This window comes from Zophobas morio, unplaced genomic scaffold, assembly GCF_036711695.1.
Source record: "Zophobas morio isolate AGI-343-1 ecotype UQ-CSIRO unplaced genomic scaffold, CSIRO_AGI_Zmor_V1 ptg000012l, whole genome shotgun sequence".
NCBI classification, from domain to species: domain Eukaryota; kingdom Metazoa; phylum Arthropoda; class Insecta; order Coleoptera; family Tenebrionidae; genus Zophobas; species Zophobas morio.
Genome location: NW_026972117.1, coordinates 17,189,425 through 17,207,022, shown reverse-complemented (window position 1 = coordinate 17,207,022; position 17,598 = coordinate 17,189,425). Strand labels below are relative to the sequence as shown.

Below are 17,598 nucleotides of genomic sequence, written 5' to 3'. Positions count from 1 at the left end.
TTTTGCACTTATTCAAGACAGTCAACACTGAAAGCATTATTATTCGCAAAAGAGTCACTTTTGACCATATACAGACTTGCTACTATTCTTAAGTACGCTCACCTTACAACGTTGCGCTTTCAAAAAGTGACGGTTCTATAGGTAAGTGGAAACTCTGTCAAAATAAAGAACCTCTGTATGTTGCAAAAACTCAATAACGACACTAGTTTATACACCCTTTTTTCCATTGTCACCTATGTCGCTTTCTATGGTTTTCAGTTAAACCCCAAACGCAAAAACGTGTTTCGTGTACCTTCCTTTTAGATAGATTGACGTAGAATCTTAGAGCCAGGAAACACAAACAACCATACTTTTGGGGTTTACTTTTACAGGGCCGTAATGGAACCAGGTTTAATTTTTTTTTGAGGCGTACTTAGTTTAAACTGTTTAAAAATCAATATCGGATGAACCTTGAAGGAATGTACCTATATTCGCTTTAGTATTCGCAACTATTAATTAATTAAATATAATTATTTGAATTTAGTAAAACATTTTCTGGTATATGATCAATGTAAGAAGTTGACTTTTAACTGTTTTTGAAAATTCCAGCTTTTATATTATTAATCACAATTGTCATCCTATGAATACAATAAATGCGTTCCTAGAAGGTATAACCTTCCAATTTGGTAGGTCTAATCTCCACAGGTAGGTATACCTATATTACCAGTGTAAAAATGAGCCAGTGAATTCCTTTGGTTAACCGAAAAACTGAAGTTTTGTAAAATAAGTGTTTGCTGAAATATATTCTTACAGTATTGATATTGATATATATTTACTATTACTATACTATACATATGATTTGTTTGAAAGTTATATTTTTCGAGATTTTTACGGTGTTATAATAGGTTGAAAACTGAAAAAATTCGGGGTTTAGTAACCGTTCAGGTACTTTCTGCAGTCCATAGCTAGGACCATGGTCACGGGAGGCGGTCATTATTAATGGCCTCCACGGTACCAAGAATATCAATCAAATTCCAGTCTTATTATTCAGAGAAATGCAAAATGCAATTCACAGAAAAACACATTTCAAAGTCGTTAAAATGATATTTGAAGAGTTTATGTATCATGGTGTATGAAAATGCCAAATATCGTTGTAATTTGAAAACAAAAAACGAGGCCGTAATGAAATTGCCTTTTTAAAAATTAACCCAAGGATTTTGGGAGAACAAAAAATGTTTTAAAATTTAACTTAGTAAAAACATTTTTTTCCTTCCAAGTATGGAATTTTGAGAATCTTGGTTCAATTTCGAAACCAAGAAAAAATTAATGTTTTCCAAATTAGAGCTGCTTTGAGATGTTCAGCAATTCGTCATCTTAAATTGGTTAAAAATAAAATTTTGATGTCCAGAGAAGTCATTTGTTTTTAAATATAAATATTTTAATTTTTTTTTTGATGTATTTATATTTTCAAAAATCTCACAGAAAAATTTTGTATAGTCCGGAAAATTAGGTTTTCGGTTTGAAAATGTGACAAAAATTTATGGCAATTTTGAAAAAGTTAAAGCTGAAACCAAATTAAAAAAAAAAGTAGGTACTTTAAAAGCAAATTTGATAACGTATCGTACTTTATAAATCTAGAAAATCGTAAACAATCTGTAAAAATATTCAGAATAAAAATAAAAAATAAAAGTTTCAATTTTTTATAAAATAAAGAACTTTACGGCCATTTTGGAAAATCTGGTGACAAAAAAAAAAGATTAAAATCCTTAAAAGTAAAATCCTGAACTTCCAAAGAAGTCTTCATATTTCAAAAACATTGATTTCAAATTCTTAGGAAACATTATTTTTCATAGGACAAAAAGTCCAAAAGAAACATATTTTATTGTTAAGAGAGTAATGTAGATTTTAAAATTCGAAAACATTTGTGGTGATTTTGAAAAATCTGAAGCTGAAATCAATCGAAGCAAAAAAACTTTATAAATTTACAAAATCTTAAAAAATGCAAAATTTAATGTTTTCAGAATAAAATGCAGATTCGAAATTTTTATAAAATATGTAATAAAAAATTGTGGGCAACTTTGGAAAATTTGAGATAAAAAGGTTGGGTTTTTAATAACAAAAATCTGAAACTCCGGGACTCAAAATTTTTAAGTATAAACAATTAATTATTTTTGAAGTTTTCATATTTCAAATAAAAGCGTTAGTTCAAACTGTAGAAGAAAAAAAAACATCCAAAACAATCCCAAAGAAAAATTTTGCATTGTTCAAAATGTAACGGAGATTCGAAAATTCGACAAAATTTGTGGCCATTTTCAAAAATCTGAGGCTGAAAACAACTGACTTAAAAAAACCTATAAATTTGGATACCTATCTTTTGAAAAAAAAATTAATGTTTTCAGAATAAAATACAGATTCGAAATTTTTATAAAATATGTAATAAAAAATTGTGGGCAACTTTGGAAAATTTGAGATAAAAAGGTTAGGATTTTAATAACAAAAATCTGAAACTCCGGGACTCAAAATTTTTAAGTATAAACAATTCATTATTTTTGAAGTTTTCATATTTCAAAAAAAAGCGTTAGTTCAAACTATAGAAGAAAAAAAAACATCCATAACAATCCCAAAGAAAAATTTTGCATTGTTCAAAATGTAACGCAGATTCAAAAATTCGACAAAATTTGTGGCCGTTTTCAAAAATCTGAGGCTGAAAACAACTGACTTAAAAAAGACTGTAAATATGGATATTCTTAGAAAAAAATGTGAAAAATTTAATGTTTTCAGAATAAAATAAACACTGGGACAATCTTAAAAAATCTGAGAGGAAAAGAGGTTTTGAATCCTTAATAACCAACAAATTGAAACTCCAGGACTCAAAATTTTTTTCTTAATATACATCGCAATGTTTTCATAACAAGAAACTTAAAACATAGCCGAAATGGTAGATTTTTGCAAGGAAATATTGATTTTGCAATTATGGGGCGGAACCTAAACATAATTTAAGTTTAATATTGTGAAAAGAAGTCTACACATATTAAAACAAACAGGCAAAATATAAGCCCGGCCCTCCCGCTCTACCTCAATTGTGATTTTTTTTTTGGGGCGTGAGCTAAGAGGTCTGCAAAATACTTGTTTCTTTACAGGAAATTAAAAGCATTTTTTTTAATACCGTGTTATTCAAAAAATACTATATATATTGAGAAAAAAGGGCAAAATATGAACCCCACCCATCCATCCCATCTCAATTGTGATGATTTTTTTTTATGATTAGAAACTTGACACAAGTTGAAAATAGTAAATTTCGTAAGACAATATGGATTTTGCAATTAGTATACACGTATTAAAACAAAAAGGCAAAAAGTAAGCCCGCCCACCCGCCCTGTCTCAATTGTGATTATATTTTTTTATTGGCCGTGAACCAAGGGGGCGGAGCTTAACTGCAAAATACTTGTTTCTTCACAGGAAATTAAAAGCATGTTTTTGAGTATCGTGTTGTTCAAAAAATACTATGTATATTAAGAAAAAAGTGACAAAATTTGAAAGAATCTTGCGTCTCTAGTATCTTTTTTTAAAAATTAAGAAGAATTTTTGGCTACCAAATGTGTTTTCTTCAAAAAAATTGTTGTGGCCACTGGTGTCTCGTGTTTGAAACAAAATAAAAAATTATTGGAGCTTCTGGTGTTTAAGTTTAGAAACAATTTTAAAGAATCTTGGAGTCCCTTGTGTTTTTTTTTTTTTTTAATTTAATAGAATCTTAGGGTCCTAGTGTTTCGTTTTTGCAAGAGATTAAATGATTTTTGGAAGTCTTTGATGTTGTTTTTAAAATTATTTGAAATAATCTTTGATGCTTCTGAATTTTTTTAAGAATTTAAAAGTATCTTTGGGATTTCTGTTGCTATCATTTTGGGAGAATTTGAAACCATCTTGAACACCCAAGTGTCGCGTTTTTTGAAGAAGTTTGTGGGAGCCACTTTTTGGAAAAATCTGAAAGAATCTGGGAAGTCTGTGGTGTTTCGTTGTTGAAAAAAATTCAAAATCTCTTGGAATTTCCTAAATTTTCCATTTTTACACATGATTTAAGTTTCATGGTGTTTCTTTACAGGAAATTAAAAACTTGTTCATGAGTATCGCCTTGTTAAAAAAATACTAGGTATACATATTAAGAAAAAAGGGAAAAATATCAGGTAAACATTAACATGAACAGTGATAATCAGAAAAAAAACTAAAATCTGCCACACTTTATCAACAATTTCAAATAACACGGAATTCACGTAACGTCAAATTATGCACTAATTCAAGTTAATAAATGAATCAAAGTGAGTTCACAAAAATCACATCGTGGACCGAATGAATTCCCAATTCACTATTGCTGTGCCTAAAATCATCTGTTCCCAATGAATAGATAAAAATCAAAATGAAAAAAAAATCAAAATTTTCTGTTAAGTCATTAATTCATTATATTAGATTTCTTTTTCATCTCAAATCACTTTAAATTTTTCGCTAGTTTTGTTTTTGCCACAAAAGCATTATCCTTCAACAAATTTTGAATTATAAAAAAAGATGCATTCTTTCCTGTTTGCTATATGGGAATTTTTTTACTAAAGATGGTTCCGACTACCTACGTGTATTTTGGACACACGGAGAAACATAGGTTGCATTTAAAAACTACAAACTAGTTTGTCTTGAAATTTTTATCAAACACGCCTTGAACATTGCGGAAGATCACATTATAATATTGCAGGCTTCCTCATGTAAGAATGGGAGAAATTAATTATTGAGTGACACAGTGCACTATTTAAACCATGAAATTAATACAACCCGTGTTTTATCTTCTTCCACAGGCCGCAATAGTATTCGTTGTTACATAGATACTCAATAGGTGGCCCCACACTTAACAATTTTAAAGGGAAGTTAGTTTTGGGTATTTCACATAAAGTGAGCATTAGGAATTATTTGGTGGTGGGTTTATGCTGACCAATGGGGACATTTTGTGTATCGAGGCTACGAAGTGTCAACGAAATGGTCATTCATCCGTAGTGAGGACATTTTTTAAAGAAGTACTTAGTAATAAAGTTTAACAAAGAATTAATTATTATCAATAATCACGCTACCCAAATAATTTTAACCGAATCTTACGCGTTTGAATTGAATCATGTGTTCACAGTTGCTATAGTTGATAGTAAATAAAAAATTTTAAAAGCAAACATTGAATTTCATTCGTTTGTAGGTACTAATAATAATTATTATTTTGGGAAATATAAGTCTTTGTTCCGGAACACGCTATGGATGCTGCAAACAAAAATCTGACAAATAGATGTATGCATATGTAACTTCTCTTTTACGATTTTCTGGCACGTGCTGTATGGTACTCCGGAGCGTAGAGAGAGTTTTGACAAAGATTTTTTCGGATTTTGTTCCATCCTCGTCCTTAAATCCTCAACAACGTCTTCATTAACTTGAAGTCTCCCCGTCGGTTTTCCCTTAGCGACGCTACCAGTATCGATAAATCTGGCCACAATTCGCCGTATGTGCGTCTGCAAAGTCTGTTCCTCGATGACAACAGGATATTTCACCAGATACTCGTTTTTACACGCATCCACAGAGTACACCGAACCCCATCCTCATTAACACCCCATTAGGGTAATAGGACATAATCATGAACGTGTTTTGCTCCAAAGAATATCCCATCCTAACCTAAAAAAGTTATTTGTAACACTAACCATATAGTCATTCCCCTGTACCTATTCATTACCTGAGATGAATGAAAACAACAAGACAAGTCCATTAACGCACAAAGTGTGGGAAAACGCACAAGTAATCAGTAAAAACGAAAAAAGTTAGCCCTGCATTTCAAAAACAAACCAGCCCAAATTTCAAAAAGTTTCAACAAACCGTTCTGGTGATAGGTATCCACTGCTTCCATACTTTTGAGCAACCCTGTATGCAACACACAAACCTACCAACCGACTAAGAATGTAAAGCATGTGCTAGATACTATCAAAAAAACCTCACTTTTTGTAACTAGTCACTTCTCATTGTTTCTCTTGTCACACGTCAGAGGGCGTACGACTTATCAATAGGCATGCATATGGCACTTGACTGACATGAATAGGTGGTAAAAGAATGTCGAATACCAGTAGTCACCGTCATGAAAATCCAACCTCATCGCCGACAACAGCGCAACTGTTTTCCTTAGCAGAGCGTGGGTCAGCGTAAAAAGCAGCAGAAAACAAAGAACTGAAACGCATAAAACGAACGAGCAAAATCGCTTAGATATATAAAGTCACTATGAAACAACACCTGATTTATTGCCACTTGTAACGCAGTGATATACGAGTTTGTTTAAACTGGCTATTAAAGTGGCGTTCACACCGCTCTGGGCAGGCGCTCAAGGATGAATTTTGATGGAGATGGACGCTGAACTTGTTACAGGGGTGCATTCTATAATAATAAATAATGTATATAAACTATTATGTTGTATTTTAATGGAGCAATTTAATGAAAACTGATAAAGGTCTGCCCAGTATGTACCTAGGTAGGTATAGACAATGGGTGAGGGGACGATAATTTATTTTAAAAAAGAAGTCGTTAGAGCATTTGTTTAGAACATCAAAATAAAATTCTGACTCTCGCTACTGAGGCTACATTTTGTTATTTACGTAATTACTTATTTTTGCTGCATTATATCTAAGTAAATGTTTACATTAGTAAAATATGTCGAGTTTTTTTTTTCAGTTTAAAAGCCGAATTCATAAACCATATGTACAGCAGAATATTGTTTTATAAAATTTAAATGGTATTACAATACTTTCTTACCTTACGCTCGGGAAGTAAAAAACAAGTGTAGATGTGACATCACATAGGTTTCCACCCCTACCTCCTTCTGGCACACCGTGTTACACTTCCCCACCCCCTACGTGTGTAGTAATTTTGGCGGTTTTTATATGGGCATATGTAAACTGCGGCGCAACGAATCCACTAATCCTCCCCAGTACATGTTGCAAATTAACTAGAAACTAGAAACTCATTTCTTCTCTGTCTTAATAAGTAATAACCGTCCAGATCTGTGATGGCAAAATAGCCTAGAGTTACCTCGACTTTAGTGTAAAATAAAAAAAATATTTATATTTTTTGCATCCATGTATGGTAATTTGCATTTTTCCACAGTTAACCATAAGTTATTCTTAATTACAAAACTAATAATATAATAATAATTATTTTTCACAATTTCAAATAGAAAATTGATGCATAGGTAGATATTTTAGATTCCGTTAACACAATTAAAATTATTCCTGTTGTTGACTCTCTAACAAATTTTCCCACGTAATAGTTTTATAGGAAAAAAATGGGTGTAAATCTTTAAATACTTCAATTCTTAACATACTGAGTCCAGTGTGTAGGGATTAAAATATTTTCCATCCACCACAATTCATTGTGTAGGTTGATTTTTTTAGTTTTTTTACGTATGATATTATTTTCTTTACTTATACCTATCTATATAATAAAATGTATTCAGAAAATATAACTATTATTTGTTAGAAAAATTATTACGTTTTTTTACGTTTATAAGTATTATAAGTACCTACTTTCCACGTCTGTTGACTTAAAATATAGACGTAAATAAGATTTTTTGTTACAGTTGTTTTACTATATAATATATGTTATAAATAGAAACACTTTGATAACTGTACAACATAGATATGTTTTCGAGCCAATTTAGTTGCTCTTTTTTATTTCTTTATTTTGCTTAATTTTTTTGTTGCTGAAATGCCTCGTTTATTTTTATTATAGATATTGTCAAAAAATAAGTGGCGTATTTATATGGTTTGTTTAATTTGGTGGCACCTGCTAGACCATACAAAAAAATCACACATAACATATATAAAAAGTTAATCTAGTATCAAGGTAAGCATTAAAATTACTTATCCACCATATTAAGTCAGTCGTGTGTATTTGTTTGCAAATTTTGCATTGTTGATTTAACCTTTTACGTTACATAATTAATATTTATAAACAAAATTGGCACCGTCCGGAGCAAAACCTTTAATTATAACCTCCAACGCGCTAATTGTAAATAAGCCGTAAAAATCCACTCGTACCTACGTTCCCTTACAACTCCATTCATGAAACCGCTCTACACTGTAAATAATGAAATCATCAATTGGCCCACACAGCGTAATTATCTCTCAAATATTTACACGGCAAACCGCTTTCCGTCTCGGCCTTCCTAACCCCATCCACGACAATCCCAGCCACCACATCCCCTGCATTTGTCTCCAACATAAACAAATACGATCTAGATCCGGATAGGACGACGCGTCCCCTCCCACTCCCCGCCGACCCCACCCCGCGGCTCGGGGCGTGGCCTGCTCGCGTCGCCTTCTCACATGCGCATCACCGCAGCCGCCTGCGATCCGTCCGAGTGCGCGGACGCTGCACAAAACAAGTGTGTAACGCTATTACACACGCACACTTGATATAATAGTGATGTAAATCGAGTGACATGCGCAGCGATTTTTTTTGCAAAGGTGTTTGTTTACGGCACTAATAACAGTGTAGCGGGTGTGCGGAACAATTGACCGACAAGTGACGCAGACAGTGATGTGACATTGTTCCCGAGGTGCTTTGTGACAGTGATTTAAGGGCTGTGTTCTGTGGGGGTTGTTGCTGGCGCAGTGACGGAAGAAGTTTCGGAAAAGGACGAAACGTCACCGGGTCTGCCGTCACTGCAGATGGGAGTGTTTGAAGAAAGAGCTTCTCACACGCCCGGGATGCATTGGGTGAGTCGATTTTTCGGAAATTTTCGACGCGATGACCGCTCGAGTGCGATTTTTCTGATGCATTTTGCGCGTTCGCGTCCGGCGGCGGTCGACCGGCGCGTGTAAACAGATTTAAGTGCTTTCACCGCAACCGCAGCCTCCCTCGATGGTTCAGCCGACGCAAAACCGCAATGTAAATAAATATTGAAAAGCGGTACATACATAGGGCGACGGAAGATACAACTGTGTTGAAAAAATGACATTTAAAAATGTGTGTAACATGTACACAAAAAATGTGTTTCATGGCCTACTTGCTGCTATTTCAGGAACAGTAGTAGTATTCCATATATGGCACGTAAATGAGCCAACTTTGATTTTAATATTTATGTAATATGTGATGGGATTAATAAGCGCGTATGAGGAAGCAGGCCATGGACACATCATGTCAAAAATTATAGTGTTGTGTGGATGAAAAATGAGGCCCGTCTCAGGTTTTCTAATACAAAATCAAGTAGCAATCACTGATGTCTGTTATTAAATGGTAGAAGGTCGCGATTAATTACCAAAAGTTTATGGGTTTTGTGTGGTGATGGGTATGGCTGATGATAAATAAAAACCATTGAAGGTCGTGTTTAGGTGCGTAACTATGGTAACCGTGGACCAAGAAACTGAGTAGATTGGCAGGTGGCGTAATTGAGTAGAATAACTATTGTTACAACATTATTGTTTATTTTTTATATACAAAGTTTTGTTTTTTCACGTGGAACAACTTGCGTTTTACTAATTGGATTATCTACTGGTGTTTTAATTGTGAAGCTTTTTTTAATATAATGGTAAATAAAATACTCTGTACATGGAAAATTTTTTGGTTTAGAGTTCCACACAGCCAACTGTGAATCAAAATATTTATTTAATTATTGCTTATATTTTTTCTCAAAGAATTTATAAAAGTCATGCGGCAGATTTTATATTCTCACTATTCCAATTCTTGTATTTTAAGACAGAGTGAAGTAAAGAAGCATGAAGCATCAAACATTTTCCATCTTTTTATAATGGCTGCATTCATAACTAAAAAACATAATAATATACAATAAATAAATGGCTGTTATTTAAGTATAATTTGCAGTAAACGTAATACTTCCTAAATAGTATAATTATGTGGTGTTAAATATTTATAAGTCTAATTTAAACTGCTTTTGATAAAAATACTATCTGTAGTTGCAAATTTGAACAACTCTAATGGCTTAATTGTATTTTTTCGGTGATTTACTTCGATTCATAATAATTTGTATAACATATTTCGTAAAAAATTGCCAAATAGAATTGCATAAGTGCATATTATATGAATCGTGTTATGTTAAATACATTTTTGTAATGCGTTACACACAATATGTTTATGTAACGTAATAGACACCCCCACGGGAGGGGGGGAGGTACTTTAAATTATGGTTTGAACTAAGTTGTTATTAAAATAACAAAATTAAATTCTGAAACAAGTAAATTTATTGTGCAAACTGAACAAAAAATTTTTATAAGTATGTACTTCAAAAAACTTAACACTTAAATTAATAAAAATATAGTTGAGTCACAAATGCAGTGACAAATATTTAATGAAAAGAAAAATATTGGTGGTTTCATATAGGTACAATTTTCAAAGCAAGGAAGCCATATTTTATTCATTGACTTGTTGCACGAATAATTTGAATATGTAAATGTCCATAGAAAAAGATGACAAGAAATGATAATAAAACAACGTTTGTTAGATCTTAGAATCCGTATCAAAAACGGTTAAAAAATTAAACATTATTTTTAATAATCTTAAACAAAATTTAAATAAAACGTTTAGAAACTACATTTATCTAACAGTTTTAAGGGAAAGTTATGCTAGAACAACAACAAAAATTGTCACACCAGGCCAAACAATTTTGATTCCGAGTAAAATTTAGAAATAAATTTAAACACCTACTTTATATTGTATTATTTCTTGATATACCTAACCAGAGAGCAATAAAAAACACGATCAAAGATAGCCACGGATTTTTGAGACGAAAATTCTATCAAAGACAAATTTTCAAAAATCCATGACTAGATTTGATCGTGTTTTTATTGATCTCTCATAGGCATAAGTTAATGACAGTTGCACATCATAATGATGAGCTAATTTGGTGTCAAATTATATCAATTAGGACACTTTGTATCTCTATCTTCGTCCGATACACTTCTTATTTGCAAAAGTACAGTGTGACAGTGAAGATAGAAACAGAAGCATACCGTTTTACAACACCTTGCCAAAATTAAAAGAATTCTGCTATAGTCTTAAAAAATAGGTTTGAAGTTGTTGTGAGAGAAACAACTGTCTTATTTGTATAAATACTGCCTTTGTAAAATATGAAAGAATTTTGATTAAGAAAAGCTACTCACAGTTAAAGTCATCGATAATAATTTATTGCGAAAGTAAACCAATTTAACTCTAAGTTAACTCGTTATAATAACTAAAAAATATAAATAAGTATTACATAAAATGTATACTAAAGTACCTATAATATCAACAAAATTTCATTTAAAACTTGATAAGAAAAAAGAAAATATTTTTGAGATATTTGTTACCATGCTTATAATATTTTTTTCTCAAGTTTTAGCTGCCAAATTAGATTATCACGCCATGAAAATGTGTTCAATATCAAAAACGGCAAAAATTGTAGATAATACAATATATATCCACTGTATTAACAACTATCAGTATAATAAAAATAAAAAGTCCTTTAAAATACACCCTAATGGCGTAATTTTTCCTCGTTTAAAGATTATTCCTGTAAAAGAAAAATAAAGTAAGTTCAAGGCGAACCCCTTGTCAGACTCCTGAAATCATTTTTATATCAACAATTGAAACACATTTGTTGCCTTTGAAACTGAACTACAAATTTTCTTATTCATATTATGAGGTTTAAGTTTGTTATATGTAACATATGTAGGTGATTTTCAAGTACTTTTAAAAAATAAATATCCAGCAAATGTGGTTTGAAATAAATATACCTATGTAACCTTTGGCCAGTGCTTGCAAACAGATTTATTAAGCCTCGAGATAGCATCGGATGTTAATGTTGTCGTCAATTTTTTGTAGTTTATGTAAATATTCAACGTATGAAGCCGCCTTAAAGAAATTTTTATATTTAGTTTAGATCGTCAATCCCCATAATAACGTCGCGCTTGAAAAAGTTCCCAGAATCAGATTAGGACAAAGGCAATTAAAAGGAATTACGGATGGTCCGTAAAGGTCAAAATCCATAATAACGGGATGATGAGTATAAAAAAATGCAAATCGCTTATGACAAATGGCGCTGAAACGTGAAATTTGACAGTTACGTCACTCCGCATCCTCGTGATTGATGTACAAGTCGTAGAACAGGAAATTTATTCGAATTTAAGCCTCGGAAAAAACCTTTTGATGAGAAACATTAAACCTAGCAGCTACTGAATTTTAATTTCGACCGAACATCGCCGTTTTTAGTGGCCATAAAGCGGACATCTCACAAAAATAATTATCGACAACACTCATAATTCTTAATCGTCAACTAATTGAAATTTGTCGCCATTTCCAGCGTGGGAACACTCCTGCCACATACCCGATGACAAAAAAATCCACCGAGCCACACACGTTTTAACTGACTACAAGGAATTCGTTTCAATAATAATTAAAACGCATTTTTATCAGCTCTAAAAAGCGATGTTCTGTATAATTTCCACATAATTAATTCGCGTACACCAGGTGGCCCCGAAAATCCCGCACCAGAACAGAGACGGCGCTGCCAACGGAACGCACCACCAAAACAAGCGACAGTTGCTCGACAGGGCGGGCTTCGCCCCACTGCCGCAAAGAAGGCGACAAAAATACTCCAAAATTTCTTACAATCGTACTCAACATTTCATCAAATTTGGCTTTTACAGTCCCGAGAAAGGATAAGATAAACACTACATTACTCAGTAAAATAATTTATATAATTAGTTACTATGTTGAACTTGCATACGTTTTACGCGCTTTAGAGATAACTGTACACAACTTCATTAGACGGATTTAAGTATATTGTATGTTTGATAAAACCGAAATCGCTTAATTTTTCTATTTTTGGCACAAACGGAAAGATAATATTTTTATTTCCTACAATAACTAACTGTATATTTTTATCATACACCAGGTGTCCCAAAAACCCTGCGCCCAACACCGGCGCGTCGCGCGGCGGCGGAAACAAACGAAAATAAAGCGACAGTTACGAAACAGGGCCGGCCTTGAGCTATTTCCGCGAGGCGCGGAGGGGGCTCGAAAATCCGTCATTTTTTGTCCCGGCTGGACGAGATGTTGACATGCATTGTGGACCGAGGCGGCTGTGATATCGTTGTTTGTTTTACTCGTCTGGGGTCACTGCGATCTGTCTGTGGAGATACTCTCTTTCGGGGTCAAGTTTTTCAACTCGTATGGACACCCTGTCTCTGCGATTAACATATTAGTCAAGATAAAGACGGATTTGTTACTATGCGGAGAGCGAAGAAGCTCAAGGTCATGAGGGATCTTCGGACGGGATTACGGCACAATGGACATCACGGGGTGACGTTTAGGAGGATTTTGACAGTTTAGTGTTTGCGAGCGGTAATTTCTGAGAAGGCGCTTAGACGCAGGGGTGTTAGTGGTCGGTGTTGAATGGGTGTTCTAAGAAGCTTTAAGCAGATATTGCGATTTTTAGTCTATTTTTGGTATTTGTCAAGTGTCGGGTTTTTTGTGCAGAATGAAATAAAGGCTTGGTGTAAAATACATTGGGTAGTTTCCTAAAGTTCTCATGTCTTATTCAATATGAACAATGAACATAACTTTGTGCCAACTTTTCGTACTTAATAAAGAATACAATTTTTTTTCATTGTCTTATTTGATTTTTAAAATGACGTCATCAGTTTTTTGGTGGGAATAAATGCGGTTAGTTTGATATGGCCTACAGTGTAATATTAATCATAACGTGTAGTGTGTTTAGTGGTAAAGTTAGATGAGCAGTTTCTGAAAAAATTAAAAAATAAATAAATACAATATACCTAAGAATCTTTTCTTTCGGCGAAAAGTCAAATCAAACAGGTAAAGGAACTAAAATCACCAAGAAACCTATAAATGAGAATAAAAAAAACTTGTGTTTTCGTGTTCTACAGATGGCCCAACAAAAAGCAAAAATGATATATTACAAAATTTTCATTAGCTATTAGACGAGAATTAATACAGTTCAGGAAAATGTATCTAAATAAATATTTATATTAAGTGGATTTTTTTACATAAAAACTGCATTGAAAAACTACACTCTTTGCGTATCAAGGCCATAAAGAAGAACTTTTTCGGCCGATCTGAAATTTACGGCCGAGGCGTAGCGATATCTGAGTGAAAATTCATTCCAAAAAAGTGACACTTCTTGGATATGATTGAGGACTTAAAACAACTAGATTTGTAATGATCGCCTAAAATATTGGTTTATTTTCAACGTTTTGAGGATACATTTTTCTCTTCTTCAGGTTGATATAAACCATATCACTTAGGCGCTGAACATAACAAAGTTTGTTTATATATAAACTCGAGAAACAAGAAACCTTAAGTAAATAATAATAATAATAAAATACTGAATAGTGGTGTAAATTCTTTAGCGATTTTTTTTGTAATTTAAATTCTCACCCTACACCATATAACGAGAAATTGTATCCAGAGCAATGAAAAATGTGATCAAAGAGAGCTATCGATTTTTGAAAGTTTGTCTTTGATCGTTTCATTTTCAACCGGAGCTTTGAAATCGACGGTAACCTGACAAGATGAAAATTCTATCAAAGACAAATCTTCAAAAATCCATGGCTGCCATTGATCACGTTTTTTATTGAGATCTTGGTGTTTTATAACCTTTTTTGTACAAGCAGGTATATATCAATTGCTGGTGAAATTCCAATTTTTCGTTGTAACTAGAAAATTAAATTTTTAGTGTAGCCAGAAAAAAATTATTATGCTTTTATTTAATATTGTACACAGTGATTTTTTTATTTCTCATTGTTGGGAGTTTGGAAATGCAAATTACGAATTCGATTAACTCTGAAAAAACTTGTGTGATTGTGTTAATTTAAAAAAACTGAAATTTGTCATTTTTGAAAATTTGAAATGTCTGTTCTTTTGAAAGCAATACATTTTGCAGTGGTTATTAAGGTTATCACCAGCCTTTTAGATTTTTAATTAAAACATCCTTACCATTATCATTTCGACATCGTATAATGTTTCGTATTTTTAAAAAATTTTTGGGATTTCACTTAAATTTTTCTTACAGATAACCAAATTAAATGACTGATATTAAGAGTACTGGAACTGGAATAAAGAGAGGGTGGGTGGGCGGGGCTATTGCTTCCTTATCAAAGATTCTGTAGGAAAAGTTAAACTTAGTCCCGCCCACTCACCCGTTCTCTCATTTTTTCTTCAGAAATAAGAAATAAATGCTATAGAAAATAAGTAGTGTAACAAAAAAATTACGATTAATGAGTTACGATTAGTATTTGTGAAATTAAGACTGATTTTGGTAAATGACTGAACAATATTAAGAGTAATCACTGGAATAAAGAGGGGGTGGGTGGGTGGGGCTACTGCTTGCTTTTAAAAGGCTCTGTAGGAAAAGTTAAACTTAGCCCCGCCCACCCACCCCTCTCAAATTTTTCTTCAGAAATATGAAAGAAATGTTATAGCAAATAAGTAGTGTAAGAAAAAAATTACGATTAATTATTTACGATTAGTATTTGTTAAACTAAGATTGGTTTCGGTAAACGACTGAACAATATTAAGAGTAATCACTGGAATAAAGAGGGGGTGGGTGGGCGGGGTTACTACTTGTTTATAAACGATTCTGTAGGGATAATTTATAGTTTATTGGCGAAATAATAATTTTTAGCAGTTAAAATAATTTTTTTTTAATATTATTCTCTTTCCACAAATATGCTAAAACGTTGAAGATACCCCATTTAAATTTTTCAAAAATAATAAAAAAACTTTTGAAAATATTCAGAATTGGAAAATAAAATTTACTTCTATTATAATTTTTGAACTACGATAAAGTCATTATATGAGAGTTTCCACATCAAGTAGAGGAAAGTGGGGCAACACGAGATGCCTCCAGTCCAACATTTCTAATTCAAACTTATCAGTAACATCGTAATACATTAGACTTGCCATCCATCTTCCTTTTCAAGCTTATATGCGGTGGATATGTTACAACACAAGACAAACGTTTCATCTTACTTCACTAGTGAGATAACGCGAAACGAAATGATTTTTGTAATTTGTATAAATTTTTTTGTCGCAAAGCTTATTGCAACTGAAAGTTTCATATTTCATAATTTCATAGTAAATTGTTTCGTTTTGTAAATTTGAGTTTATTTTACATTGAAGCTAAAATATGCCATCTTTGCTCACCTTGCCCTATGGTCTCTGAGGAAACGACTCAACCTACTTAGTTGAAAAGTCGAAACCAAATGTTTAACATTCTGTTGATGCTACATCAAGGCAGACAAATAAATAAAGATTATCATCTTTAGAACTTGTACGACTTGTTGCTAAGAGCTTTGTAGTAGTGTTAATACCAATTTTGTTTATTAAAATGTTATATAATCAGTCGAAAATATACCACTTAATAAATTTTACTGTTACATTAGAACGGTCGCTATAAGTGACGATGTCTTCTTGACATCAAATTTTTAGTGCAAAATTAACTAATTAAATTTTGTGTAAATTCTATGTGCTTTATGATATACAGGTCACTGAAATATAAGTGATCGAACTCCATATAAATAGTATCAATAGGTCTAAGTTCTATACTTGTTTTCTGATTTTTTTGCTATTATTATAAAAACCAAACTGTTTTCTGCCTATTTCCTTTGACTGCGAACTTCCTCTCATCCATGGTGCCGATTTCCCGCGATGTGTGCGCGTTCCCGCTGTGCAATTAACTGTTATTAGAAACGCAACAGGTAATATTTTAATAACAATACAAAAGCTCATGAATTTTATGAAGATTATCTGAGAAGCGATCTGGTTAGATCCTATGTAATTTTGCCTCTGTGAATGATTGATGTTGGGGCAGATTAGGTACCTTACACAAAGAAACAACGGCGCCGGACTTAAATTGTAAATTGTCGGATTAACTGAATCAAATGACAGATAATAGGGTGGCGGACTTATATTGTAATTAAAAATTATTTCACATCGCTGGTTCCCACTCGACTGAGATACAGCCGGCTTATTAGAGCCGCCACTAGATCCGCCAGACTCGCCTCCGATCGAATTCGCGTGGACCGCGAGAAAAATCGCCTCTCTCAGCGACAATTCGTACTTAATATTTTTTCGTGCCGACAAACGAGTGAAAGCACCCGACTTGGCCAAACAATCGCGAAACAGTGCCAACTGTCACTGCGGGCCACCTGTTTTTCCGAAAGCAAAATTATCGCCGTTTTGCAACCGCCCAGATTTGGCCCTACGGACTTTCGATAAGTCGATCTAATATAAATTCGGTGTCACGTCTAAAATTTCAACGCCTACGTGTTTTAATCAGCGCGCTACTGGAAAACAGGTAGGCGTAGAAAAAACATAAAAATATTTCACTTCGTATCTCTTTAATTTTTACGACGCTGCTTTGCCAACAAATCTAGATGTCTTTGTAGATGGAGAATTGTTGTGGGACTAAAAACGGACTCTTGGGAGGCATTTTAATCAAAAAACTGATGTAGATCCAACAAAATAGATGTATAACTCCATTTGAGTCGCGGCCGGTAAGTTAGTGCGCTGTATTATCCGTTTTTAAAATGTCGAGGAAAG

The 17,598-nt window shown here is 33.0% G+C and overlaps 1 protein-coding gene across 2 annotated transcripts in view; it reads left to right on the top strand.

The window, feature by feature from the left end:
* The first annotated feature begins 8,391 nt into the window (after positions 1–8,391).
* The window catches only part of Ap (apterous), a 251,371-nt gene continuing 242,164 nt past the window's right edge, over positions 8,392–17,598 (top strand). For both annotated transcript variants that reach the window (XM_064054613.1, XM_064054612.1), the window contains exon 1: positions 8,392–8,756. In XM_064054613.1, the coding sequence (XP_063910683.1) occupies positions 8,709–8,756 (48 nt within the window). In that variant the 5' untranslated portion in view covers positions 8,392–8,708. The remainder of the gene's footprint in view (positions 8,757–17,598) is intronic.